The sequence below is a fragment of the Arvicola amphibius genome, chromosome 8, assembly GCF_903992535.2.
Source record: "Arvicola amphibius chromosome 8, mArvAmp1.2, whole genome shotgun sequence".
Taxonomy (NCBI): domain Eukaryota; kingdom Metazoa; phylum Chordata; class Mammalia; order Rodentia; family Cricetidae; genus Arvicola; species Arvicola amphibius.
Window position 1 is genome coordinate 72,945,786 of NC_052054.1, and position 27,404 is coordinate 72,973,189.

Below are 27,404 nucleotides of genomic sequence, written 5' to 3' on the forward strand. Positions count from 1 at the left end.
AAACCTAAAAGGGGTGACCACATTGAAAGATCCTTAACTACATCTCTGAAGACCCTTTTCTAAATGGGGACACACTGACAGGTCCCAGGGTTAGGACGTGGGTTTATCTTTTGGAGCTTGTTACACTCTGCCATCCTAGGAGTGCACAAGTCCCTGCTGTGCTGCTTGGCCGTTTGACATCCTTCACTTGGTTTCAGGGGTTGGGCTCAGCACTGCAGTTCCAGAAGATGCGACTGCAGCAGTCACTGCCATGGCTGTCGGTTCCTGATGTTAGGAGCCCCAGAATAAGAAGCCATCTCAAGGATATAGGAGTGGCATAATTAATATGAACCTCCAAACTGGGCCAGTGGTCATTAGTAACAGAAAGCTGGGTGTGGTGACTCACATCTGGAATCCCAACACTCAGAGCTGAGGCAGGAGTGAGCCTGAGTTCCATTGTGAGTCCCAGGACAGCCTTCTGGGTCACAGAGAGAGACTGTCTCCAAAAGAAAAAAGAAGAAGAAGAGGAGAAGACAACAAAATCCTGGAGAAAAGACAGAAAAGGTTTGGCTGTGGTGGGAAGGGCCATGACTCATCCTGTGAGCTCTTTCCCATAGGGAAACTGAGGCCCTGGAGAAGGAATGCTAAGGGACTTGGCCAAGACCCCGTAGCTCAGGAGGGACCAGCTACAGAGGGGGGTGGGGAGAACCAGATGGTTCTGGATGTAAAAGCAAGGTGAGGAGAGGGCTGACCCCTTCCCAGAGGCCAGAGGCACTGAGTTTCTGTTCCCTATCAGAAGAGCCCTAGGCCAACCACACCTGAGATTTCTGAATATAGGGAACAGACCCATTTCACCTGGCCCTTGTCCCTAGAGGTGGGCCTGGTAGGGCTTTTCACCAGAGGGGTGAGAATGGCCCATCCCAGTATTCTCCAGGTGGAAACCCAAGACATGCTTCTGAGACTGTATCTCAACTTCTAGAAGAGGGAGAAGTTGGTGTCTTTTTTTTTTTAAAGCTCTATTTTATGTACATTGATATAAAGGTGTCAGATCCTCGAGCTGGAGCTATAAGCCACCAGGTGGGTGCTGGGAATTGAACCATAATCCTCTGGAAGAGCAGCTGGTTCTCTTAACCACTGAGCCATCTGTCTCTCCAGCCCCCAGAAGTTGGTGTCTTTAAATTTTGAGTTAGGTGAGGCCCTAACTGAGGGACAAAGACAAGGACAGACATGACTACGTGATGGAGGACAGAGGATAGAGCAGGGAAGCCGCTCAGTGCCCGATTGCCATGGTTACCCCTGACAGTCGTCCGGTACCAGCAACAGCTCTGAGACCAGTTATGGCCACCCTGCCTGGTGTCAGTCCACGCAGTTATGGCAAAGCCAGGACAAGCCAAGGGCCCTGGGCTCAGGTCAGTCATTACTCCAGGAAAGCAACTTCACTCTTCTGAGTTCCCTGAAGAACTCCCAAGAAAGTTTTCCCTGAGACAAATGTCACCTTCAGGCCACCCAAGCATGAGTAGGCCTGTGGGCCCATGCTGACCCGGGGGAACCTTCACATGGTCCTAATGCGTGTGGACATGTTGGGACCTGTGGACAGCCTTACCCCAGTGGCAGTGTGGGAAGAAAGTGTGATGGGGTGTGTGGTTCCAGACGCTTCCACAAGGCAGAAGGCCGGAGCAGCTCTCACGGCTCTGCTGTCCTAGTCACTGCAGTGTTATATATTTCCCATATAGGGAGAAGGGTGAGAATAAATTTATTACTGAAGCTGGTTGTCTTCAAGTGCACTTGTGTATGTTTTTAATTGAAAAAAATAATCCAATAGACTCAACAGAGTCATTTGCCACCAAGCCTAATGACATGATTGGATCCCCAGGATTTGCATGGTAGACGGAGAGAACCGACTCCCTCAGGTTGTCCTCAAACCTCCATGTTCATATTGTAACATTCACACAACTATAAACACACACACAAGAATAAATAAATATTTAAATAAAATGTAATAAGCACTTTTAAAAGTCCAGGTTGGGGGCATCATATGTCTGTAATCCCAACACTTGGCATTCCTGCCAAACAAGGAAGACTTCATGTTCAAAGGGCTACATAGAAAGACCCTGTCTAAACCAACCCAGTTTGGAGGTGGCATGGTGGCACATGCCTGAGTTTCAGCACTTGGGAAGTAGAGTCAAGAGGATCAAGAATTCAAGGTCGCCGGGCGGTGGTGGCGCACGCCTTTAATCCCAGCACTCGGGAGGCAGAGGCAGGCGGATCTCTGAGTTCGAGGCCAGCCTGGTCTACAAGAGCTAGTTCCAGGACAGGTTCTAGAAACTACAGGGAAACCCTGTCTCGAAAAACCAAAAAAAAAAAAAAAAAAGAATTCAAGGTCATTGTCCTCCACAGAGTGAGTTTGAAGCCAGTCTAGGCTCTGTGAGACTTTGTCTCAAAAACAAACCAAAAAATTAATTTGAAAATTCGTATTAGCTGGGCGGTGGTGGCGCATGCCTTTAACTCAGCACTCAGGAGGTAGAGGCAGGCAGATCTCTTGAGTTCGAGGCCAGCCTGGTCTACAGAGTGATTTCCAAGATAACCAGGGCTACTCAGAGAAACTGTCTCAATAATCCAGAAAAGCTGCCTGTTATTCTTCCATTTGAGGAAGATTCACAGAGTTGCCCACTGCGTGCCCAGTCCTTCCTTTGCCACATGGGTTCCCAGAAGAGCCCTTATCAGTGCAATCCCGGCCTCTGGGTTTCCAGCCCGGTGAGAAGCACCTGCATTCACTCTGTTCTTACTGTTGTCTGCTCCATCCTGTGTGTGTGGTAGGTGGGGCTGGACTGGACACAGACTCCTCCCTCCTGAATGGGCTGCAGGATATAGCAGACAGAACCCCATTCACACCAGCTCACACAACTGGACGAATGTCAAAGGCACTGCCTGTCCATCCCTGGCAGGCCTACTGTCCTTATGTTGGTTTCATTGTCGGACAAGCTCTTGCTTGGAGGAATCAACCCATTGGAGAGCTGCCCCAGAGGATAATGGATCTCCTACAAGCTCCAGCCAGTTCTCCTGGCCCCAAGGCCATCCCTTGGCCAGCCTCTGAGCACTGTGGGCAGACTAACAGGAAAAGCCTGCCTAGCAGCTAGGGTGCCGTCACCCACCAAGTGGACACATGTTCACTGAGCAGGTACTGGGTTCGGATCAGCCAGGAACAAGACAAAGCCCAGCATCACCACCATGGAGCTCATACACCAGTGCTGGAGCAAAGAGCTGATGCTGGGGAAATGGTGCTGCTCCGATGGCGCTTGTCTGGCATGCTAAAGTCCTGGTTTCAGTCTCCAGCACTGCATAAACTGCATATGCCTGTCATCCTAATTCACTGCAGGGACCGCAGGTTCAAGGTTGAGAACTCCATAGGGAGACCCGGGTCAGAACAAACAATCACAACTGCAAGGCTTAGCAGATTAGGCCCCTGAGCCGAATCAGTCAATAAAGGTTTATTAAAACAGCTGTGCTCATTCACTTTCACATCATTGCATCAAATCCACTTAAGCAGGATTTGAGTATCTGAGGCTCAGAGCTGAAAACCGTTACCCACTGGTCCTTCAGAGAAGACATTGCCTGATTCCATACAGTAAGGGCACACAAAGGCCACCCTCTTGTCACACAGGAGTTAAGCACTGGGGAGGCAGAGGCTGTCGGATCTCTGTGAGTTCTAGGTCGGCCTGATGTACATAGTTCAGGACAGCCAGGGCTATGTAGAGAAACCCTGTCTCAAAAACACAAAAAAACAAAACAAAACTCACTCTGGAACAGAAGATCATACGTAGAGTTTCTGAAACCTACCCACCCCCACCCTCTGATACATTAGCCCCTCCCCCTTCTCCAGTCCCCACAGAAGCCACTACCAGCAACCGAGGAAGGACCTGAAATCCTTGAGAAGGAAGTTTGTGTAATCCATCAAGAACACATTGTGTAATAATTCGGTTCTCCCTGTGTTGTGTAACTCAGAGCGTGTGTGTGTAATGAAGTTGTGTGTGCTGGGCTGTGTAAGAGTCTCTGAATGACAGGTGATGAAGCCATCACCCAGCAGTGCTTCCTGCTATGTCCTGTTTTGTGATAATCCAGTTCATATAGAACTACATTGGGCTGGAGAGATGGCTCAGCAGCTAAGAGCTCTTGTTGCTCTTGCTGAGAAACCAAGTTCAGTTCCCAACACCCACACAGTGGTTCACAGCCATTCCTAACTCCAGTTCCAGGAGATTCAGTAACCTCGCCCAGGCTTACGTCACACACAGATATACATGCAGTCATTCATACACATAAAATGATAAATAAATGTTCTTTCTTTGTCCTGCCAGCCAGCTCCCAGATCACAACATGGAGACTTATTATGAATTAGAAAAGCTTGGCTGATGACTTAGACTTGTTTTCAGTTAGCTCTTATAACTTAACCCATTTCTGTTAGTCTATGTTCTTTTTTTTTTTTTTTTTTTTTTTTTTTTTTGGTTTTTCGAGACAGGGTTTCTCTGCAGCTTTTTTTAGAGCCTGGCCTGGAACTAGCTCTTGTAGACCAGGCTGGCCTCGAACTCACAGAGATCCGCCTGCCTCTGCCTCCCGAGTGCTGGGATTAAAGGCGTGCGCCACCACCGCCCGGCTGTCTATGTTCTTTTATATGTTACCTTGACCTTGTAATGCCTCTGCTGCTTACTCTTGAGTCCTGGTGTCTCCACCTTCTTCCCAGTGTCCTCTGTGCCCAGAAATCCTGCTAGCTATTGACCATTCAGCTTTTTATTAAACCAGTCAGAGTGATACATCGTCACACAGTGTAAAGGAATATTCCACAACAAATAAATGTCAAAAAGAAAACTATATAAAACCAGGTGTGGTGGAGCACACCTTTAATCCCAGCCCTCGAGAGCCAGAGGTAGGCAGATCTCTGTGAGTTCAAGGCCAGCCTGGTCTACAGAGTTCCAGGACAGGCTCCAAAGCTACACAGAGAAACCCTGTCTCGAAAAACCAAAAGGAAAAAACAAACCAAACAACAACAAAACTAACATGCTTGGGTGGGTGTGCCTGCAGTTACTCGGGAAAACAGGAGGTCACCAGAGCCTGGGAGTCCCAAGCAGCCTGGGGAACACAGCAAGAACCTGGCTCTGCCAAAGCGTGGGGAGCACAGAGCACCAGGTATGTACCATGTCTGTGCTCTGCATAGGTGCGGGCAGCCACAGCTGAAGAGTGGATCCAGGTTAATATCGTGCCAGGCATGGTGTGAATCTAATTAAAATAAGAAGTGCAGCCAGGCGGTGGTGGCACACACCTTTAGTCCCAGCACTTGGCAGACAGACAGGTGGATCTCTGTGAGTTCAAGGCCAGCCTGGTCTACAGTCCAGGGCAGGTTCCAAAGCTGCAGTAAAACCCTGTCTTGATACCCCTCCACCCCCAAAAAAAGTGCTCACTGCACAGTCACCTTTGCTAGGCAAAGTGCACTCTGCTTTCTACCAGACTGGATTTCATAAAGGGAGCCCATACAGCCAGGTGTAATGGCAAGCCCTGATAATCCCAGAACTCAGAAGGCTTAGGCAGGAGGGTGCCAAGTTCAAAATCAGAAAAGACTACCTGGTGAGAGCCCATCTCAGAAAAAAAAAAAAATACAACAACAGCCTTTTGTAAGGGAGGAACAGGGAACGGAGCAGCTGCTGTGGTGACCTCGGTTACAGAATCAAACTCCACTTCCCTATTATGCCTGCTCAGGTGGGCCCCTGCCACTGATGAGCTAGACAAACACTTCTGCTTACTGACTGCTACTGAGGCCTCTGACTGGGTGTAGGTGAGGGGACACTAAAGGAGGGTCAGAGCCTCCTGTGTGAGTTAATGCTCTTGTACACATCTGCTCGCCCAGAGTTCTCAGACAAGGTGGGGAAACCCGGCAGGACCTGTTTTCTTCGGATTCTTCTGGACCTCTCTGCAATGTCCCTCCCTCCAGGGCAGGGAGCAGCACCCCTCAGGAGTGGAGTCCTGTGACCTGCTATTGCACAAGGAAGGAGCCATCATAAGATTTTTTTTTTAAATGACCAGCCAGAGTTACCAGAACAGAGTTTCTCTGGTCAGCGTGAGGAGTGAGGAGGTCAGTTCTAATCAGGAACCAACCATGATTGAAAACTCCAGCTGAGGCCGGGCAGTGGTGGCGCACGCCTTTAATCCCAGCACTCGGGAGGCAGAGGCAGGCGGATCTCTGTGAGTTCGAGACCAGCCTGGTCTACAAGAGCTAGTTCCAGGACAGGCTCCAAAGCCACAGAGAAACCCTGTCTCGAAAAACCAAAAAAAAAAAAAAAAAAAAAAAAGAAAACTCCAGCTGAGCCAGGCGGTGATGGTGCACGCCTTTAAAAACAAAAAAGAAAAGAAAAGAAAGAAAATAAATTAAAAAAAAACTCTAGCTGGCTGCAGTGGTGGATCCCTATAACTCCAGTACTTGTGAAGTTGAGACAGGATAGCCTGGGCTACATAGTTGCACTATTCTGTCTTAAAACAAGGAGGGAGGGGAAAATGACTCCAAGAATAAAGCTGCCTGTCGTCAAGCCTGAAGACCTGAGTTCAATCCCTGGATCACACATGTTGAAAGAGAGAACAGACTCCCTGCAAATGCTCCACACAAGTGCTATGGGACATAAGCACTAGCACGCACAAGAATAAAATGTCAAAGATAAATATAAGATCAAGTGAAGGCTGGCAAGACGGTGCAAGTAACCCATAGTGGAAGAAGAAAGCCAACTTCCAAAAGTTGTCCTCTGACCTCCACATTCTCAAAGTGGCATATTTCACACACACACACACACACACACACACACACACACACAATGAATTCAATGTAAAAATAAATGAAATAAAAGAAACCAGGCATGGTGGTGCATGCCTGCAATCACATGCACACATAAGCACGTGCGCGCGCACATACACACACACACACACACACACACACACACACGAGGAAGAAAAAATGCACAAATGAGGGAGAACAGAAATTCTGTCATTAGCAGAAACTGCTAGTGTGCTGCCAGTGCCTCTGGACAGTTTAAGGGAGTGGACATTCCAAAGACTTTCAAAGATGGTCTCTCAGGATCCCAGGGCAAAGGCCAGACCTCTGTGTCACTAGGCTAGACCTTGACTATACCCAGGATGGAAGAGAGAAGGGTGGAGGAAGAGAGACAACAGATATCCTCAGCTACCCTGTGGAGCACAGACTGGTCCGTCACCAATGGAATCAGCCCTTAAACCCTGAGGAAGGAGCATGTCTTCCTGTGTCTGTTGCATGATGGAGGTAGAAAAGATTTCAGCTATGCAAGGATAGCATCAAAGTCATTTTCAGCCACATAGCTTAAGTCAAGCCTGGGCTACCTGAGAGTCTGTCAAAACTATGAGTAAAGATCTGGGCATGCTGGCCCATTCATAGCTGTAATCCCAGCCCTTGGGAGACTGAGATGAGTCTGCGGCTCTCCTGGAGTAGAGAGTAAAACCCTATCTTTAAAAGAAAAAAAGAGGGGCCGGGCGGTGGTGGCGCACGCCTTTAATCCCAGCACTCGGGAGGCAGAGGCAGGCGGATCTCTGTGAGTTCGAGGCCAGCCTGGTCTACAAGAGCTAGTTCCAGGACAGGCTCTAAAAAAGCTTCAGAGAAACCCTGTCTTGAAAAAAAAAAAAAGAAAAAAGAGGAAAGAAAAAAAAAAAGCTGGAAAGATGGCTCAGTGGGTCTGCTGCTAAACATGGGGACCTGAATTCAAATTTCCAGAAGCTGCACCAAAAGTTGGATTCATGTCTAACAAGGTGGCCCACGGGATAATGGCCAAACTTAGGGACCTGAGTTCAGTACCTGGGACCCCCATAATGGAAGGAGAAATCCAACTTCCCTCATTTGTCCTCTGACATCCGCAAGTATGCCTTGAACCACACAAGCACACACATACAATAAATAAATAAAATATAATTTAAAAACTAAAATGAAAGCCAGGTGGTGGTGCACACCTTTAATCCCAGCACTTGGGAGTCAGAGGCAAGCAGATATCTGTGGTCTACAAGAGCTAGTTCTAGGACAGGCTCCAAAGCTACAGAGAATCCCTGTCTCAGAAAAGAGAGAGAGATTTCCAGATCCAAAGAGAAACAAATTTCAAGTAGACGATAGAATCCAGCTGGGGTTGTAGAGTATGCCTTCAGTCACAGCACTTGGGAGGTAGAGGCAGGAGGATCTCTATCTACATAGCAAGACCCTAGCTCAAAGGTGTGTGTGGGGGGAGAATTGAAAAAAAGTGGAGGGGTGGTGTGAAAGATGTCATGGGAAGACAGCCCTGCAGCCCCAGAGACAGCCAGGGTGCCCATGGCTGAGGGAAAACAAAAGCTTCAGCATCAAATGAAGGCCCAGGGTGCTGAGCTTGTCTCCTGCCCACAAAGCCCTGGATGAGTTTGAGCCTCAGTCCTCCAGCATTTGGGAGGCAGAGACAGGTGGATGTTTGTGAGTTCCTGGCCACTTCAACACGCACACACACACACACAGTACTGATGCATGCGCACAAACACAGACAGTAAGGTAAGGGCTCAGGCGGCTTGCGAAAGCCACCCAACGTACAGAGCAGAATAGTGGCGCAGGGTAGGGAGGAGCACTGTGTCAGGATCCGCAGCTGCCCTAGGAAAGGGGGCACTCGGGACTCGGGCACTTTTCAAGGCTTTCTTTTATGGGGTCCAAGGGAGTTTGGTTGCTAAGGGTGCACTGTGGGCAGTTCTCTTACTCTGGTTGATCAATTAGGTCACCATCATTTCTCTACTAAGCATGCACTGTCCCATAATGTATAATTTAATTTTTAAAAGTTATTTGTGTTTATGTGCATGTGTCTGTGTGTGCCATGTGTGTTGGGGTGCCATGGAGGCTAGAGAGCATCAGATCCCGTAGGGTGCAGCAGTAGTGAGCTGCCTAACGTGGGAGCTGAGAACTGCAGTCAGGTCTTGAGCAGGAGGAAGATGTATTCTTAGCTGCTAAGTCATCTCTCTAGCCCCACAATGCATGGTTTTAGCTAGGCATATCCAGTATGCACAAGCATAAGATGGTAAGTAGGGGATTCTCCCTGAATTTACTTGAGGACACTGTTTATTTTGTTTCTTTTGTTGTTTTATCAAGACAGGGTTTCTCTGTGTGTCCCTGGCTGCCCTGGAACTCTGTAGACCAGGCTGGCCTCGAACTCCTAGATTCACCTGCCTCTGCCTCCCGAGGGCTGGGATTAAAGTCATGTGCCACCACTGCCTGATGATTACTTTTATTTTATGTGTATGACTATTTTGGGGGTCTTGTACCCTAAGACCTCCTTGTGACCCTACCCCTGCAGTAGTTCCCAGACTGAAAGTTTCTCATCCCCCAACCAGGGCAGCAATTTCACTGATACCCACTCTGGATTGTCTGGACATTATTATTTTTTATTTAATTCGTGTGTGTGTGTGTGTGTGTGTGTGTGTGTGTGTGTGTGTGTGTGTAGAGCTCAGGGGGCAACTCTAGATGGGCTTCCTCAGGTTGTGGGATTAGAACTCGGGTCACTGGACTTGCACAGCAGGTGCCCTTACCTATTACCAAACTGTTGCTGACTTTGGATGTTTTTTCATTCAATTTTTGTTGTTGTTGAGACCTCTTGCCCAGGATAGCCTCTTGCTTCATTCTTGATGGCCTCCTGAAGCACCATGACCTGCCTAGTGGAAGGGGCTCTCATGTTGTCCAGGCCACTCTCCAAAGATGAGCTTAACTCTTTGATCCTGAGCACTGACATCATAGGCCTATGCCATCAAACTGGGTTCCAGGTGGTGCCGGGGATTGCACCCATGGGATCCCGCGTGCTAGGCTTGCACTCTACCAACTGAACCATTTTTAAACCATGTCCCCGGGTCCCCCTAGGCCAGCTAAGTCCTTATTCTAACTGTGCAGACTGGGTGACTGTCTTCTAGGCAGGCCATTCTGGCTCTGGTCCCAAGACAAGGAACAGGAGGCATCGCCCGGTAAGGGGCTGTACCAGGCCAAAGAAAACCCTACACTCCTTTTTCCCCTGCAGTGTACCACTGGGCAGAGATGCGGACCAAGATGCGCATCATGGGCTTCCATGCTGAGGCCATCAAGCCGCTGAACGAGGTGGCAGCAGCCGAGCTGGGCGCGAACCTATTGGGCGAGGCCATCATCTTCGCTTGCGCGGGCAGCTGCCTACTGCTGGAGTTCTGGCGCCAGCAGTCACTGAAGCACCGCAAGGAAGTGGAGCGCGAGGCCTCGCTGCGGTCCCTGAGGGCAGACGTGGACCGCCTGGAGCAGGCGCTGGATGAGCTGCAAGTGCAGGTACAGGCGGCAGTGACGAGGAGCACGCTGGAGGAGCTGCGGGCGGAGCTGCGGGCGGAGCTGCAGGAATTCAGAACCCAGATCTGCGAGGAGGAGCACCAGGAACCTGAGCCCCAGCCCTCTGAGGGCCCAGAGTAGAGGCCTTGGACTCTGACCTTGGATATTAATTGCTGTCTGGGCTTGTTCCACGCCTGTACGGGCCCACTGATTTCCTGGCCTCTCTGCATGGGCCCATTGTGAACTGAGCCAGCTGACATGTCCTGGTCTCTGGGGACAGAGGGGTCGATCCTAGGCCCGGAATGGTGTGAGTGCTCCTTTCCACGGCGGTCTCTCACCCACTGGTGCAGCATGTTGGGGAACCACCTAAGAGCCCTTTGCCTAGGGCGCTGGCCCATCGCACTGCACTAGAACACTCCCTGCCTAGTGTCCTCTACCTCACTTTAAAGGGAAAGAGGCCGGCTGGCTCCTCCTGCCTTTAGTCTAAGTTGCCTCTGCCTGGCATTCTCCCCTAGTGGATCCTTTTCCTTTAATCCAGGGCGCTGCCCACAAGCTGGCTGGGTGCATCTTCCTCTTCATGTCTTAGGAGAGGGTAAGCTGGTTCTTATCCCATTTCCCTGTCTCCACTCGGCCCCTTCATTGCCCCCACCACTCCCCCGAGAGCCTCTTTGCTGGAACCATCTGCACCCCTTACCACGTGGGCCAGTGCCACACCTCCCGTCTGCCCTCAGCCTTACCTCTGACCAAATGGAACATTCCAGAAGACCAATAAGCTCCCTTATTCACTAATTTACTAACATACTGGGCCACGAAGGGTGGCCTATGAGCTCTGACTTCTATTTTTTTTTTAAGACTTTACGTTTTATAATTAAAGGAGCCCCAGGTTAAAGAGTGTGTCTCAAATCGTTACGTGCTGAGGGGATGGAAGTGTCATTCATTCCAACTGGGAGGGGACTTCTAGTGACAAGGGGGCAGCCATCTTCTGAGACCTTTCCCAGGTACATAAAACATTCCAGAGTTAAGATGTAAGACTTAAGGGCCACACAACCTCAACACTGTAGGATGAAGCAGGCTGGTGAGGACCACGGACAGGAGGACCATAGCAGAGTGCCGGTGAGAAATAGGAGTGAGTATGCAGAACAGGGAAGCAAGAAGCAGAGGGCAGTGGCATCCTTGCAAGGGTTCCCATAGCTGGGAGCAATGCCCGCCTCCCAAGTGACTCCAGAGGCCTTCACATCTATAAAAACCGCAGATTTATTCAGCGAGGGCCCGTGTCCAAGAAGCTAAGGTGTGAAAGTCGGAGGACCTATTTTTCCTCTTCTCCTTCCCTCTCACTTCATCTTCCCAGAGGGCAAAAATGGTCTGGACCCTAAAATCCTAACCCAAATAAAAAAAAAAAAAACCCACAAAACTGAGATTCCAAAAAAAGTTAAAGAATCTTAATTCCTCATAGAAAAGAGAGGAGCCAAGGTAAAGGGGGTGGGGGAAGTCCCGCCCACCTGCGGGGAAGCCTCTCCCCTTACAGCGCTGCCTCCTATGGGACAAGCCTGGGGTTATGGCTTTTAAAAACTCCCACATCCCCTTTTATCAAAACCAAAGAGAAAAAAATTTCCTTCCCCCCCCCAAAACCCAAAATATATATATATATATATATATATATACTTTTTCTTTAAAAAAAATCCAAGGCATTAAAGCGTTAAAGTGAATCCAGAACAAAGGGAAGGTGAGATCCCTCCTTCCTTCCCTTACTGTGGGGTTACTCAGTACATCCCCAGCAGAGGAACCAGCCCCAAGGGGATGGTGGAGGGGAAGGATCAAAGGGAACAAAGGAGTGGGACCTCCTTAGCCAATCAGCAGCCAGCATGGGTGTGGTCATGGCACCAGGGAGCCACACCCTCTGGAATCTTCCAAGTGGGATAGTGAGGGAGAATGCCTTCTGGTGTACTCTGGTCAAATTGAGGCAGGGAAAGCAGGCATCAGGCGGGAAGTCAGAAAGGAGACGGGTCTTCTGGGTCCCCATGGTCAAGGAGAACCCCGCTTCCTCAGCTCCTGGATAAAGGCTGGAAGGAGGGAAGAGGAAGAATTCAGGCCAGTCTCCATCCCCTTCCCTTCTAAGACAGGTTCTTTCCACAAACACAAGGCCCTTGCAATCGCTGCATCAGAACCAAAGTTGCTCACCTTCGATTATTTCCTCTTTCATTTTCTGCAGCTCCTTCCGCACCTCTTCCAGAAGCTCCTGAATAGAAACAATCAGAGAGGCCCTGGACTGGCAGAAACAGTGACCCCTCTCTTATTTCAACTTTCTAAAGTTCTTTAACAATTAGTTGTGTGCTTGTGCCTGTCTGTGCACGAGCGCATGCCACACTGCACGTGTATCAGGAACAGCTTGAGAGAGCCAGTTCACTCTTCCATGTGGGCTCTGAAGATGGAACTCTGGTTGTCGAGATCTGCAGGAGCACCTCTAGCTGCTGAGCCCTCATAACCAGATGGAACCTAGGGCATCTTGAATGCTACCTAATACTACTGCTGAGCCACACCCCAGCCTTTCACTGGGGAATTCTAGGCAGGGGCTCTACCACTGAGCCACACCCCAGCCCCTCACTGGGGGATTCTAGGCAGGGACTCTACCACTGAGTCACACCCCAGCCCCTTACTGGGGAATTCTAGGCAGGGGCTCTACCACTGAGTCACACCCCAGCCCCTTACTGGGGAATTCTAGGCATTCTTCTGCTGAGCAGGGTTCCCTCTCTCCCTTTCTTCTTGACTGAAAAGACAGGAAGCTGGTTCCACAACTCTTCCCACCTTCATCCTTTGACACAAATTGCCAAGGTCACAAAATGATGGGAATGTTGTATAGGAGAATTCTAGATCTTTGATTGCAGCAGAACAGCACTGGAGAACATCCAGTAAGAAGCTTGCCAAATGTGCATACTCTCCTGCCAACTCCGATGAGAGATGGACTGTTGGAGCCACTGAACTGAGGAGTCTGGGTACTCACAGTAAGAGACAGGCACTAGAAATCGGTGTTCCCCCCCCAGGAGCCCCACCCACCATCTCCGTTTTCAGACTGGCAGACTGAGGTTTCTAAGCCTTCTCTAGAACCATTCTGGACCCAGGTCTGTCTCTTGGCATCAAGAGAGCTGCTTCCCCAAGCTACCTGCTTCACTCTCTCCAAGTCAGAGTCATCACTGGAGCTGGGGGCAGGAGGGTGGGCCTCGGAGGTAGTCACAGAAGAGGAAGACTTCATCCTGGAAGAGTGGGTATGAAACAGACTGAGGTTAAAAGGGGCACTGCTCCCCTTTCCTGGTCTAGGGGTCAGTGTGTTCCTCCTTGTTTTTATTCTTTATTTTTGGTTTTTCGAGACAAGGTTTCTCTGTAGCTTTGGAGCCTGTCCTGGAACTAGCTCTTGTAGACCAGGCTGGCCTCAAACTCACAGAGATCTGCCTGCCTCTGCCTCCCGAGTGCTGGGATTAAATGCGTGCACCACCAACACCCGGCATGTTCTCTCTTGTACAAGAGAAAAGTTCAACTTTTTTGATAGGTGGATACCCAATACAGATGACCTACCTTGGCAAGGTTGTGCTGTTCTTCTCCCAGGGTCTCCGCACAGGTTCTGGGTGGATGGGGGAAGCAACAAATCAGAAAGCTCAGAGGTAATCATTGCCCCCTCCCCCAATATACCACCACCCAACCCACTAGGTCAAAGAACTATTTTAGAAAACTACAATCCCCAAGTATTATTTTCACAAGTTTCTGATGCAAATGCTTTCAAAGCAGGAATAATGCACCCTGGGATTTGTAGTTTCTATGGTTAGACAGGGCTGTCACTCACCACTCTGGGCGGGGACTCGGGCCTCTGGCTCCTCCTGCTGGCAGTAAATAAAAGTGTCATAAGCTACCCTTTATAAGCCAATGTTCCTCTTCCAGGTCCAAAGCCAGAACAACCCTGTCACACCTCCTCCCTGCCCGAGAGAGCGTACATCTTAAGAATATAGAGCAGGAAAAGTCCCCGACTTACACTAGCCGACTCGTCTTTGGGGGGCTTCTCCCCAACCTGTGTGGCTTTCCTTCTGCAGAGGGGCAAGCAAGAACAAGCCACAGTTCACGGTCCGCTACGCAACAGCACCCCTTCCCACTGCTATATTCCAGGATAATCTGAAGCTAAGAAGGGGCCTGCAAGATGGCTCAGTGGATAGAGCTACTTGCCACCAAACCAGATCACCTGATTTAACCCCAGGAACCCATGTAAAGTTGAAAGTAGAGAACTAGCCAGGCAGGGTGGTGAACGCCTTTAATCCCAGCACTTGGGAGGCAGAGGCAGGCGGATCTCTCTGAGTCTGAGGCAAAGTCTGGTCTACAGAGTGAGTTCCAGGACAGCCATAGATACACAGAGAAACCCTGTCTCGAAAAACCAAAAAGAAAAAAAGAAACCAGAGAACTAAATCTTGCAGATTATCCTCTAACTTCCAAATCTGTAACCACACATATAAATAAATAAACACACACACACACAGAGAATAAATAAATGTAGTAATTTTTTGGGGGGTAGGGGGTGGGAGCCAGGCAGATCTCTGACTTCAAAGTCAGCCTGGTCTACATAGCGTCTCAAAACACAAAGGCAGATGAGAACAGCATGGCACGAGCCTGTAACTCCAGTATTGAGAAGCAGAGGCAGGAGAGTCTTTCTAAATCCCAGCCCAGTGAGGGCGGAGAACAGCAACAACAACAATCCTGCTATGGGCCAGTGAGATGGTTCAGTGCATAAGGGTGCTTGCTGCCAAGCCTGACAACATGAGTTCGATTCCCAGAACCCACATGGTGAAGGGTGAGAAACGACTCCTCCAGGGTGCCAGGGGCAAACTCATACAGACCACGAGGAAAAGTCAACAACTTAGGGGGAAAGACGGCTCCTCCAGAGGACCCGGACACAAAAATTTGTGAACTGAATGAGCACCTACATGCAGCTCATGACTGTCTATAATTCCAGTTCCAGGGGACCTGATACTCATGGCAAAACACCAATGCATGTTAAATAAAAATAAATAACTTTTTTTTAAATAAAAATACTCAGCTTAGAGACTGTTCCTCTAGAATTTGGAGGGGTTTCCCATAGGCTGAGAAGGTTTCTCGATCAGCAAGCTGAGATTCTTAAGAACCCAAGCTTCTGGAACATTTAAGGGGAATGGCCTAGGGCTGTAGCACTGAGTGTCAGGGACCTGTGAGCCACCTCAGAGGATGACAGTCTCCAGCACTGTGTCCTAGACATGGCTGTCATCAGCAGGCAGGACTGCCACCCAAAGAAACAAAGAAGCCAGTTACAGCTGGGCCATCCTAGAACTCAAGCCTGAGAGGCGGAGGATGGGGTTCTGCATGGGCTAGCCATGAGAGGGAGGGGTACCATCAGCACCCCAAAACTGTCACGTGTGGCTGTCTTCTGAGGAACCCAGGCTCACCTCCGGGCCAACATGGCGTTCATCTCTTCCATAAGCCCGCCAGTGCTTCGACTACTCTCAGCTTTGGGGGCCAAGGGCCCCCCAGAGGCCTCCTCCTGCTGTAGGAATGAAAAGGGGAAGAGGGCTTCAAAGGCAGGCCAGGTCACATCCCAGCTCTCTTGTGACACCTTTTAGGGGACTCTGACTACTGCCCATTGTTCCCTCAGGGCTTCATCTCCCAGCACTCCCAGCGGCTCACCTTGCTTACTTTCCTGAGTTTGGCTCCAGCAATGGCAGCAGCTAGGCCCGTGGCTCCGGAACCCCCACCACTGGGGCCCTGAGCTGTAGGGAGTGGGGGTGCAGGGGGTGGGGCTCCCCCTGCTCCATGACCTGCAGCAGATACCCCTGAGGGGGGCAGGCCCGGGGGTGGAGGGGGACCCGGAGGCGGGGGAGGTCCTGGAGGTGGAGGCGGACCCCCAGCTTGGGGAGTAGGTGGGGCTCCTGCAATAAATACACAACAGTATTGTGGAGAGAGAAGCCTTCTTTGTCCAGCCTGCCCAACCCGGTCCTCCAGGGAGGTCCCCACGACCCAGCGGCTGAGTCATCACCTGCATTGGAGACCCGGCGCTCCATGTGCTCAGGCTGCCTGTGCAGGGGAAAAGAAGCTTCCTTCAGCGCCCAGGTCAGGCTAGCCACCGGGCCAGAAGCCTCTGGTTCCTCGCTGAGAGGTAGGTCACCAGCAAGGCCAGTGACTGCCTCCTACATATGTATTCCGAGGGCCCAGTGAAGGAAGGATGAGAACGGGAAGCAGGAGGCACCAATGGGGCCTGGGTGCAAGCATTCTTTCCAGCTGATTACAAAGTGGCCAAAGGTTTCAGAAAGCTGTGGAACTCCAGTGTGGAGTCGGGGGCACCAGAATGGTGCATTCGCCTATCAGATTCTTGGATGTGGGGGTTTTTCTTTTTCTTTTTTCTACTGAGACAGGGTCTCACTGGGTAGCCTTGGCTAGCCTGGAATGCACTCTGTAGGCCAGTGTGGAGTCTGACTTGCCGACTGGCCTGCCTCTGCCCTACAAATGCTTAGAATTAAGGGCATTCTCCAGCATTTCAGGCAAGGGGTTTACTATAACAGGGTCTCAGGTTGAATTCACTATGTAGCACAGGCTAGCCTCAAACTCTTGGCAATCCTCCTGCCTCAGCATCCTGTGCACTGACACCAGACCTAGCACTCGGGGAGCTTGGGGAGTGGTGTCTGAGTGCTGTGTGCTTCTAGACTCTTGGGCGTTGGACTTTTTTAGAAAGCAAAAGTGCAGGGCTCTGAACCTGGGAAGCCATGGGACATCCTAAAGGGAGGGTCCCCACCTTTTCTGTTGTTCCACCTCCTCTGGGGAGGGGCCATTCTGCGCAGACCAGGCAGGGGGTGCTGGGGCCGGGGGAGGCCCACCTCCTGGAAGGTGAAGGGAAACGCACAGTGAGAAGAAGCCCCACCTTCCATAGCGGGCAGCATGCAGGAAAGACAGCAAGGAGCAGCCTCCCTAGGCCTGAGCTGCTGTCAGGTGGGTGCTGTTGACACCCAAGGGACACAGAGGTGCCACACTAGTTGTTAAGCTGTGCGGGTTGGAAATCTGCAGGAAGAATCACTTTTGCAACCCGAGGAACCGAACACAGGCCTGCACTACTGACTGCATCTCTCCATTTCTCCACGCACACACAGTGGGCGAGTGGGTCATCAGTACCCATTAAGCCCTGGGAAGTCAATGCCTCAGCCTCTGGGCAGTTTTCATTCTACAGAAAGCAGAGCACCCACCCGCCTAGGACACAACCTTGAAAGGGCTGTCTGAGGGGGCTAAGAGTGTGACTCGTGGTAGAGCCCCTGCCTAGAATCCCCAGTGAGGGCCTGGGGGTGTGGCTCAGTGGTAGAGCCCCTGCTTAGTGAGTCCAAGGCCCCTGTTCTCAGCACTTGGGAGGCAGAGGCAGGTGGATCTCTGTCTGTAAGCCTGAAGCCAGCTAAGGCTATGTAGAAAAGCCCTGCCTCAAAAAAAAAAAAAAAAAAAAGACTCCTATGGAGGTCAAGGCAGCTGCCACTGAGCCTGAAGGCCCAAGCTCAGTCCCTGCATCCACAGGGTGGAAGGAGAGAACAGATGCCCACCAGGTGTCCGTCCTCACTTTCGCACAAACACCAGCTCCCAGTGTGCACACACTAAACGGATAAATGTAATCTAAAACCTTTAAAAAAGTAGAAATAGCACAGGGAGACTTTATTTCATAGTAGGGTGGTACCCAGGGCCTGGCATATACGGGGCAAGCCTGTATCACCGAGCCTTTGCTATACATCAAATCTGGCTATCAAGCCCAGGCTGGTCTAGAACTCTCCATCCTCCCACGCCCCACCTTCTCAAAGGCCCGTATTACAAGTACATGCCACCATGACCAACACAGGGAGCACAGTGGAGGCTGGACAGACATCTTGGTCCAGCACACAGTCTCAGCAAACATGCTATCTCACCTCGGCATACACCCGGCATGGACAGTTCTCACGGGAGTTTCCATGCTATCCGTGGGTTAGCTGACTTAGATAGGTAGACCCAAGCCCCAAAGGGCAGGATAGCAGCTTCAGGCTGCACTGCACCGCTGAGGGGTCCCCTCTGCTCACCCCGACCCCTATTTAAAAACATTATGTGTATGGGTGCCTTGCCCACATAGAGAGGTCTGTGCGTCACGTGTGCCGAGTCCCCACAAAGGCCAGAAGATATCGGATCCTCAGGGACTGTGAGCCATTCACCACATGGGTGCAGAGAATCAAACCCAGAAGAAATCTAGACGAGCAGAAATGCTCTTAACACTGAGAGATCTCTCCAGCCCCCCCAAAACGAGTACACACACATATGCACATATATACACATACTTCTTTTTAAAGACAGACTCTCATGTAGCTCAGGCTAGTCTCCACCTTGTTGGGTAGCTGAGGATGGTCCTTCACCTCACTATCCTCCCGTCTCCACTGGCTTCTGGCTGAGTGAGAGGCATGTGCCATCAGGCCTAGTTCAGCTCTCTACCTACAGACTGCTCTTCCCAGTCTGATTTTATGTATTTATTTATCTGTGACAGGGTCTTGCTATGTCATCCTGGCTCACCTGGGACTTGTTACAATCCTCCTGCCTCAGCCTCCCAAGTGCAGGGATTAAAAGTGTGAGCCCCACCGCCGTTCCACCTGCCCATCTAACCTTCCAAGGCCTCTAGGGCACTGGCCATGCCGGCTGCAAACTGTGCTGCATCCTCCTTGCTGCCGAAGTTGAGGCCCCAGACCTGGCGGGCATCGCGCCACTGATGGAAGATGGGAGTGGCCTGATTGTACTTGACACCCCGGATGATGGCACAGTTGATAACCACCTACAAGAGGGAACAGGTTGGTGGAGGGTGACAACTGCTCAGTGGCAGGGAGATGGAGGACAGAAGACAGGACAGACGGAGCCCACACCTGCTGGTCTGGCTGCAGCTTGCGGCCAACAACTCGAAAGGAGTTTGCAGTGGGGTTGTGGTAGATCTGGACGCGGCTGAAGGCCTGGGTACCGGTGCCAGCAGGGAGCCATCGCTTATTGCCGTCATCATAAAGCATCACAGTGGCCCGGCTGGAACAGATGACCGTTTCGCTGCCAGGAGAGAGCAGAGGGCCAGTCACATTCTCCTAGTGGGTCTCCGTGACATGACAAGAGCCAGTCACATTCTCTTAGTGGGTCTCCCGTGACGTGACAAGGGCCAGTCATATTCTCCTAGTGGGTCTCCCGTGACGTGACAAGGGCCAGTCATATTCTCCTAGTGGGTCTCCCGTGACATGACAAGGGCCAGTCATATTCTCCTAGTGGGTCTCCCGTGACGTGACAAGGGCCAGTCATATTCTCCTAGTGGGTCTCTGTGACATGACGTGACAAGGGCCAGTCATGTTCTCCTAATGGGTCTCCGTGACGTGACAGGCATGTGAGGAAGAGTATACAGAGGGAGATGGGGACAGACATACTCCCAGAAACCCAGACAGAGCGTGACACACAGTCAGAAGATACCAAATGGAGAAAAGTGGGAAAAGACAGAACAAAGCATGACCCAGAGAGGTGGCTCAGCCGATATAAAAGGTGCCAGACGCCAAACTGAGGACTCAAAGTCAATCTCCTAGGTCCATAAAGAAGAAACAGAAAACTGATTATACATATAATCCCCCAGTGAGGAGGTGGGGGCATGGCTCAGTGGTAGAGTCCCTGCCTAGAATCCCCCAGTGAGGGGCTGGGGTGTGGCTCAGTGGTAGAGCCCCTACCTAGAATCCCCCAGTGAGGGGCTGGGGTGTGGCTCAGTGGTAGAGCCTCTGCCTAGAATCCCCCAGTGAGGGGCTGGGGTGTGGCTCAGAGGTAGAATGCTCGTCTGCCCAGCTTTCTCAAGGCCCTTGGTGGAATCCGCAGTACTATTTTTAAAAAGATACAGACTGCCGGGCGGTGGTGGCGCACGCCTTTAATCCCAGCACTCGGGAGGCAGAGGCAGGCAGATCTCTGTGAGTTCGAGACCAGCCTGGTCTACAAGAGCTAGTTCCAGGACAGGCTCTAAAGCTGCAGAGAAACCCTGTCTCAAAAAACCAAAAAAAAAAAAAAAAAAAAAAGATACAGACTGACAGAGGAGGACACTGTGGGAAAAAGATGGACAGGCAGGCCGTAGACAGGAAGAGGCAGAAAGGGAGATAAGTAGGGGCCAAAGGCTTGAGGTAAGGACCAGGCAGCTTGCTCAGGGTATTGGGTTCAGCCTCTAGAGCCTCAATCAAAAGCGAATACAGGTTGACTAGAAAAGGCAGAGATGCCAGAACTAGTAGACAACCAAGAAGTGAGGTTAGAACAGCTCCTGTCTGGCCTCAGTTTCCCCCTTTCTAGCCCCACATCTGCTCTCTGCTCACACCAGAAGAGGAAGCTGCAACTGAAGGGCAGGAAGTGTGAGGAAAGGAAAGATCTGGATCTTTCCTGGTGCGCTTCCCCAGGGGCTGCTTTTACTGGCCACCTGGTCCTTCTGGTTCCCCAAGGCACAAACAGCCATTTGGCTTACATTCCTGGCTGCGCTGTCATGCCCTGTGGCTGGGGATGGAGACACAGCGGAGGCCCAGACAGCCCTCCCTGCCACCAGTGTGTTCAGGAGCTAAGGAACACCTCATGGCATGGCATAGTTGGCCCAGCCTGGGGGCCCGGAGGGGCGGAGGAGGGCCACTGGCTGCTACTGTGATAAGTCAGCTCAGGTTTGGAGTCTGACACCACAGACCTGGGTTCAAACCCCCCCACCGAAGTCGTCTTCCACATGACCCAGAGAGCTGGTTCCCCTCCTCACTCAGGGAAGACATGATGGGCCCCACCTCCCAAAGGCTGTGAGGAGGAGGGATGAGTTTAGTTAAAGGACTGGGCCTGGTTCTGAGTATATACTGAGTACTCTGTCACTCAGTACTGGGGTGCTGAGTGCTCAGTACTGCCCTGAACATCTCCATCACACAAGACCCCCCCCCACACACACACACCTGGCCTGGGAGGTTCAGTTCTCCTCCAGGGCGGGCACAAGGGCTTCAGACAGGAAGTAACTTGGCCAAGGTCACACACAGACAGGGGAAGTGGGAGGGGCCTAGGCTCCACCTACCCCTACCAGACAGGGGAAGTTGGGGGAAGCCCACCCCACCCTCACCAGGCTTTTTCCTCAAAAGAAGAAGTTTGTGGTTTCCAGGGGAGAGAAACTGCACCCCGCAATGGCGGGTCTGGGGTCTGACGCCATGCGGTAGAGTTCAGCAAGGAAAGCCCCTTGGCAGGCCCCGGCACTGCAGACTGCGCCTAGCACCCAACTTTGCATGGATGCTGCTCCACTATCACCAGCGCTTTAGCCGGGGCCCAGGCCTTGAGCCTTCCTGAGTCTCACTCTGTGCCCCTGCAACCCTTCAGGATGGATGCTGTTCCTCCAGGGCAGCGGAGAGGGCCCAGAGAGGTTGCGTATCCCACCCGTAGTCACACAGCCCCTATGTGGCAGAGCGAGGCTCTGAAGCCAGATGTCTCCCAGGTCCCAGTCTTAACCACAGAGCTGTGTGTCCTACGCACATTACAGGCGTCATCTGAAACAAGCATAGCTTCAGGGACTGTTTCTGGCTCAGGCACTCTTGGCAGGGCAGGGTTAAAGCCTCACCCACACCTGCCACCCACACCCAGGGCAGACTCTGGCCAGATGCCCAGGTTCTCACTGCCCCACCCAGGTGCACTTTGGCCTCCCAGGTGGTCCTCTGGTCCAGAGAGAACACTGCTGGCTGGGTAACCCTCAACTAGGCTTTAAGGATGACCTTATAGAATCTCAGTGTCCCCATCCTCCAAAGCCAGGTCCACTGTGGCTCCAAGGCTTGGGAGGTCCCCTGTGCTCACAGCTGTAACCTTCATTCTGTTCCTGCATCCCCTCTCCCCTGGTTCATCCCGGCTCTGTCTGGATGGCGCCCCCCCAAGCCCTCCACCTCATCTGCACCAGCAATCCTTCCCGCTTGGCAGGCTGGAGACACCCTAGCAGCTCAAGCCCAAGATAAAAACAAAAACCAGAACCAGCCTCGGCTGGATGGGGCTGAATCCTTCATCACCCCAGCACTCAGGAGGCAGAGGCAAAGGAAAATCTCAAGTGTGAGGCCAGCCTGTGCTACACAATGCCACCCTGTCACAAATAAACACCAGACTAGGGCCGGCGATGGTGAAGGTGCTGCCTCCAAGCCTCAGGAGTAGAGTTCAATCCCGGAAGCACACATTGGCGGAAGGGGAGAACGGACAGACTCCCACAAGTTTTCCTCTCACCATCACACACCCAAAATCAAAATAAATGATTAAAAAAATCCTTAAAACAGGCCGGCAGGAGCTGGAGAGATGGCTCAAAGGTTTAGAGCACTGGCTGCTCTTCTGAGGTCCTGAGTTCAGTTCCCAGCAACCACATCGTGGCCCACAACCTCACAGGAAAACAACAAAAAACAAACAAACAGGCCAGACAGTGGTGGCGCAAGCCTTTAATCCCTGTACTCAGGAGACAGAGGCAGGGGGATGTTTGCGAGTTCGAGACCAGTGTGGCCGGGGCTGTTATACAGAGAAACCCTGCCTCAAGAGAAAAAAAAAGGTGCTTAAAAAAAGTTAAGAAATAGTGAATCGGGTCAAAAGCATGAAAATTTGGAAGTGTGTTTTCCTCTCAGGCTTTTGTCACCTCAGAAGCTGCCTGTGTCAGCTGCCACTTTTTTTTAAAGCAGTACCCCTTTGAGCCACACTCCTTTGCCTTTGTAAAAATATCAACCCCCACTGTTTTCTTTCAGTGAGGTTAGGCGTTGGTTCAAATGGGAGCCTCCCGGGCTCACTTGCTCTCTCCCTGGCTGTGTGATCTCTGCCAAGTGTCTTCACCTCTCTGTGTCTGCATTTCATCACGTGTCACAGGCTAGGCCCAGTCTAGCTCATCAGTTTGCTGAATGCAGCCAGTGGAGACGGAGCCCAAAGCTGGGAACAACTGTCGCTGACCTTCAGATGACAGCGGCTACTGTGGAGTCTGCTCTTTACAACTGCTGAGTACTCCTAAGTGCCAGTGCCATTCTGGGTCCTCGGGATGCGAAGGGAGCCAAAGGGATCCTTGGGGACCCGATGTTTCAGCAGAGGAAACAAAGGAGGGTTAACTATTCTGGGCTAGACAGCATAAGCCTGGGATCTTGTTCTGGGAGGCAGAGGCAGGAGGATCTTTGTACGGCTTCAAGTTAGTCAGCCTAGGCCACATGGCAAGACTCTGTACCCACAAGGAGCTGCAATGGAAAAATCCCCACAGGAGGGACACACCTGTGACCCCAGCTCTTGGGAGGTGGAAAGCTGGGAAGATGGCTCAGTGGTAAAGGTGACTCTGCCAACACCGACAACCTGAGGACCGGAGTTAAATTCCCAGGAGCCACATGGTAGATGGAAGGAGACCCGACTCCTATAGCTGTTTCTAAATTCCACATCCCACACACACACACACCCTCACCAAAATAAATGTAAAAAACAAACAACTTTTTTTTTCTAAGAAAAAAAAATCAGAACAGAAAATTACACAGCTAGGAACCCGGCATGGACGGAGGGTGGCAGGGTGAGTGGCTGCAATTTCTTTTGGGGTCTCTGATTTCACTGGGCAGCCAGTCCCAGATCCCACGCTCCGTGTAACTTCAGTTTCCTGCCCAAGAACCCCCAACTCACTGAGTCTGTTATAAAAATAAAAGGGGTCAACAGAGGCCTGAACCCACAACCCTGCAACTGACACCCCTCCTTGACAGCTGGGAGTCCAAAGGGGGAGGGGACAGAGGTGACCAAGTGCAGGCACCTTCCTCATTCAGTCTGGCCCTTCCCTTTGCTGCTTACAACCCCCAAGCCGCCTTACGGCACCAGCTTCTTTCACCATGAAACTTCACACACACACACACACACACACACACACACACACACACCGCGCGCACGCACGCAGCAAGCACACGCACTCACACAGCAAGCACACACACGCACTCAACGCAGCAAGTACACACACATGCACGCACATTCACACCATCCAGAAGCAGGTCACATTCTGTATGGAGTTTTGGGGGGTTCATTTTACTCTCCCTGTCCAGGCCTCCCTCAGTTTCTCCTAAGTGAAAAGGATGGTAAGGGCGGTTGATTTATTGAAAGAGGCTCAGTGCAGCCCAGACTGACCAAGAACCTACTTCCTCTGTAGCCCACGCTGACCTCAAACTTGCTACATAGCAGAGGATGACTTGTGGGGAGGTTAATCATAAGTGTGTTATTTGTACAAAAACAAAACAAAACAAAAGCCCTGCACAAAGATTCTATTTTCCTTTTTCTATAATACCACTAGACTTAGTCCCGGGCACAAATTCAAACGTTACCACCTCCAAACTCTTTGATTTTTATATATTTACTTTTGATACAGGGACTCAGTAGCCCAAGCTGCCCTCCAAGTGGTGGCTCCAAGTGCTACCGTTACAAGCATGAGTCACCGCAATGAACTCTCAAACTGTTAAACTTTAATAGGTCATTTCCTTAATGTCTCTGTGCCTCTGTTTTACTACCTGTAAAATGGGGGCAAGACCAGGACATAAGCTTGCACTAGCATCACACTTAACTATGGTGGAGGTTTAAAATGGAATCAGACCCATATTACAGCGCCTGGCAAAGATGTGTGGCTGAACCCGCCTCATCATTTCAAAATAAAATAACAGTTGCTGCTTCTGTTATTGCAAGGGGAAAGGAATGAACCCAAATGCTTTCAGAACTCTGTCTACCCAAGAGCCTTCAGACCTCTGACCCCTGCTCTGCCTTTCCAGCTCCCGGATGCAGCAGACACTCGACAAATATTTGTCAAACTGGGAGAAAAAGAACCATATCTTGTAATTTTCCATCTCAGCTACTTCCCTTCCCACTGCCCCCAGGTTGTCCCCAGTCAAACCAGTCCGCCCTCTTCCCCAACACAGCCCAAGAACCTCTGAGGACCCTGGACCCAGGTTTCTCAGTCTCCGAGCCTCAGTTTACCCAGCTAAAAATAGAGGATGGGTCTCCTGCACTCTTTCTTTTACTCCTAGTTGTCCTAGGATTAAAGTGACAGCCCAGGACCCTCCACCCTCAGGGGAGGGAGGTTTGTCACAGCCAGAGGGAGGCGGGCTTCGGGAGGACCGGGGCTGGGGGTGGGGGTGCAGGGGGCCGGCCTAGACGTTGCTCCTGCCCTTTTACGGTCTCAGCGAGTGAGGCGGCACTAACTCGGACATCCGCCATCCGCCTTCCACCGGGCCTGGGACCGGAAACGGGTGGGGGAGGGGCGGGACTGGGGGCAGCAGGAGAAGGGGGGGGGACGAGTGAAGGAACTGACCCCCTTTCGGGGGACAGCACTCCCGTGGGGGAGGGAAGAACAGACAGGAAGTCTCCAGGGTGTCTCGATGTCCCTTCTAGCTCCAGATCCCAACACTCCCACATACCAAGGAACAGACGTGTGAGGGTGGGAGGGGTCCTCGCTCAGGGTCCTAGACAGGAAAGTCACCCTGGTGTCAGAGGGCAAGAGTGGAGGATAAGCACACGGGGGGTTAAGCCCAAACTGTCCCCAGGAGACTCCTCCTCTAGCCAGGGGCTTTGGGGCAGGAAGTCCCAGCCAAAGAGGAGGAAAGGAGATAGTATTGTCAAGATGTAGCCCCAAGGGAGAGATTATGGGGGCACTGAAGGGAGGCCTCTGCCGGCCCAGGCCCCGCCCTCAGGTGAGCCCTGGAGTTCAGGGCCCGTCCAAAGAAGTCATTAAATAAATAAATAAATAAATCCCTAGGTCTCCCTCACCACCAGGATTAAATTCCAGAGAAGAGAGCTGGAAGAAGCTGGTAAGCCTGGGTTCCTGAGGGAGAAGGCTGTGACCTTGACGCTTTCCAGCGCCCCCTCCTCCAATCCCACGGCTTGGGGAAGGGGGGTAACACCGGGCGACATTGAGAGACCAGGGGGAGGGGCTGTGATGTGGGGAAAGCAGCTGGCCCACAGTGTTCACTTGGGGGCCCGCCCCCCACACCAGCTGTCTCGACAGGTGAGTCAGGAAGACAAAGGCCCCCCTCCCCCAGCTGCCGCGCCCCCTCCTACCCGAGTCACCAGGTGCGGGGGGGGGTGAGCCGCCCTGGGCCTGGAGTGCTCCCGGGCCCTAGGACCCAGCCGGGGGGTACCTAGCGGGAGAGAAGTCCCATCCAGATCCTCCAGGCCCCGTGGGTCAGATTCGCAAACCCCCTCCACAGGAGAATCTCCGTGTCCCCCTAATTTAGAGGAATGAAGAAGTAACCCCGAAGTTAAGGACCGCGGTCCGGTCCCAGGACGTTCATCCAGCGCTCCAGACGCAGGAGTCCGAAGACCACTACCCGAGGTTCAGAGTTTCAGGGCTCGGGTTCTCAAGCCAGCCTCCCACAACCTCCCCAAGACCTGGACTTGAGTTTGGGGCGGTAACTCTGAGTCCCGCTTAAACCGGATGGTTCTACCTATCGGCCAACTCGGAGGTGCTCCCTCAAAAGTCTTCAAATTCTGAGTCCCGAGAGCGCCCCTAAACCTTAAAGCCACCAGGAGAACCTCAGCCGGCGCCGCCTCAAGCCTTTGGGGAGTAGTGCGGAGAAAGTGGGTGTCGATATTTACAGATCGCTCCAGGAGGCATCGGCTCAGAGTTGGGACGCCCAAAGCCCGGTGTCCCCTAAATCCAGCCCTGGACGAGCTGGGGTGAGGGGGACAAAGGCGGGGCGCCGAGCTGGCATGGAACCGGGCTGGGGGGTTCGGGGCTCACCTCATGGCTGCGCGAAGGGCGGGCGGCGCGCCCACGGGGAGTGCTCCCGGGGCGCCCCTGATTAGAAGTGAAGGGGTGCGGGGTTGGCTCCAGGTTCTGCTCAGTCTCTCTCGGGGTCCCGCCCCGTAGAGTCCAGCTTCCTGGGAAGAACGTGGACCGGGCCGGGGCGGGTCCTCGGGCGCCTCCTCCCTCTGGTGCTCTGCTGGACTGAGATCCCCAGCGTTGGAAAGCGGGGTGGAGAGTCCGGACCTCTCCGGCGCACCCCCTCGGCCGACAGCACCTACGCGGTTACTCTTACTACTGTACTCTCTTTGCTACATTTCGTTCCAAAAT

The 27,404-nt window shown here is 52.0% G+C and overlaps 2 protein-coding genes across 3 annotated transcripts; one reads left to right on the plus strand and one right to left on the minus strand.

The window, feature by feature from the left end:
• The first annotated feature begins 10,054 nt into the window (after positions 1-10,054).
• LOC119821844 (optic atrophy 3 protein-like) lies at positions 10,055-10,459 on the plus strand. The gene has a single exon (XM_038340952.1). It carries the CDS (start codon positions 10,064-10,066, stop codon positions 10,457-10,459), a length of 396 nt encoding a protein of 131 aa, XP_038196880.1. The 5' UTR covers positions 10,055-10,063.
• A 1,341-nt stretch (positions 10,460-11,800) lies between these two features.
• On the minus strand, positions 11,801-27,403 carry LOC119821529 (vasodilator stimulated phosphoprotein). Of its 2 annotated transcripts, none has more exons than XM_038340609.1 (13): positions 27,072-27,403; positions 19,228-19,399; positions 18,974-19,139; positions 17,112-17,196; positions 16,359-16,396; positions 16,010-16,251; positions 15,772-15,869; positions 14,337-14,388; positions 14,151-14,184; positions 13,886-13,931; positions 13,476-13,566; positions 12,497-12,554; positions 11,801-12,378 (listed from the first exon to the last, which is right to left on the minus strand). In XM_038340609.1, exons 1-13 carry the CDS (start codon positions 27,074-27,076, stop codon positions 12,341-12,343), a joined length of 1,125 nt encoding a protein of 374 aa, XP_038196537.1. In that variant the 5' UTR covers positions 27,077-27,403; the 3' UTR covers positions 11,801-12,340. The 2 variants fall into 2 exon arrangements, with proteins under 2 accessions (XP_038196537.1, XP_038196536.1); XM_038340608.1 differs by having other exon boundaries at positions 14,151-14,187.
• Between the last annotated feature and the right edge of the window lies 1 nt (position 27,404).

Excerpts from the sequence above, each read along its gene's own strand:
- LOC119821844 (XM_038340952.1), top strand. The coding sequence starts at position 10,064 with ATGCGGACCAAGATGCGCATCATGGGCTTCCATGCTGAGGCCATCAAG.
- LOC119821529 (XM_038340608.1), bottom strand. Across the intron at positions 13,932-14,150 it reads CCGAGTCCCCGCCCAGAGTG|AACCTGTGCGGAGACCCTGG; the intron begins GTGAGTGACAGC and ends CCATCCACCCAG. Across the intron at positions 12,379-12,496 it reads GAAAGAGGAAATAATCGAAG|CCTTTATCCAGGAGCTGAGG; the intron begins GTGAGCAACTTT and ends CCCTCCTTCCAG.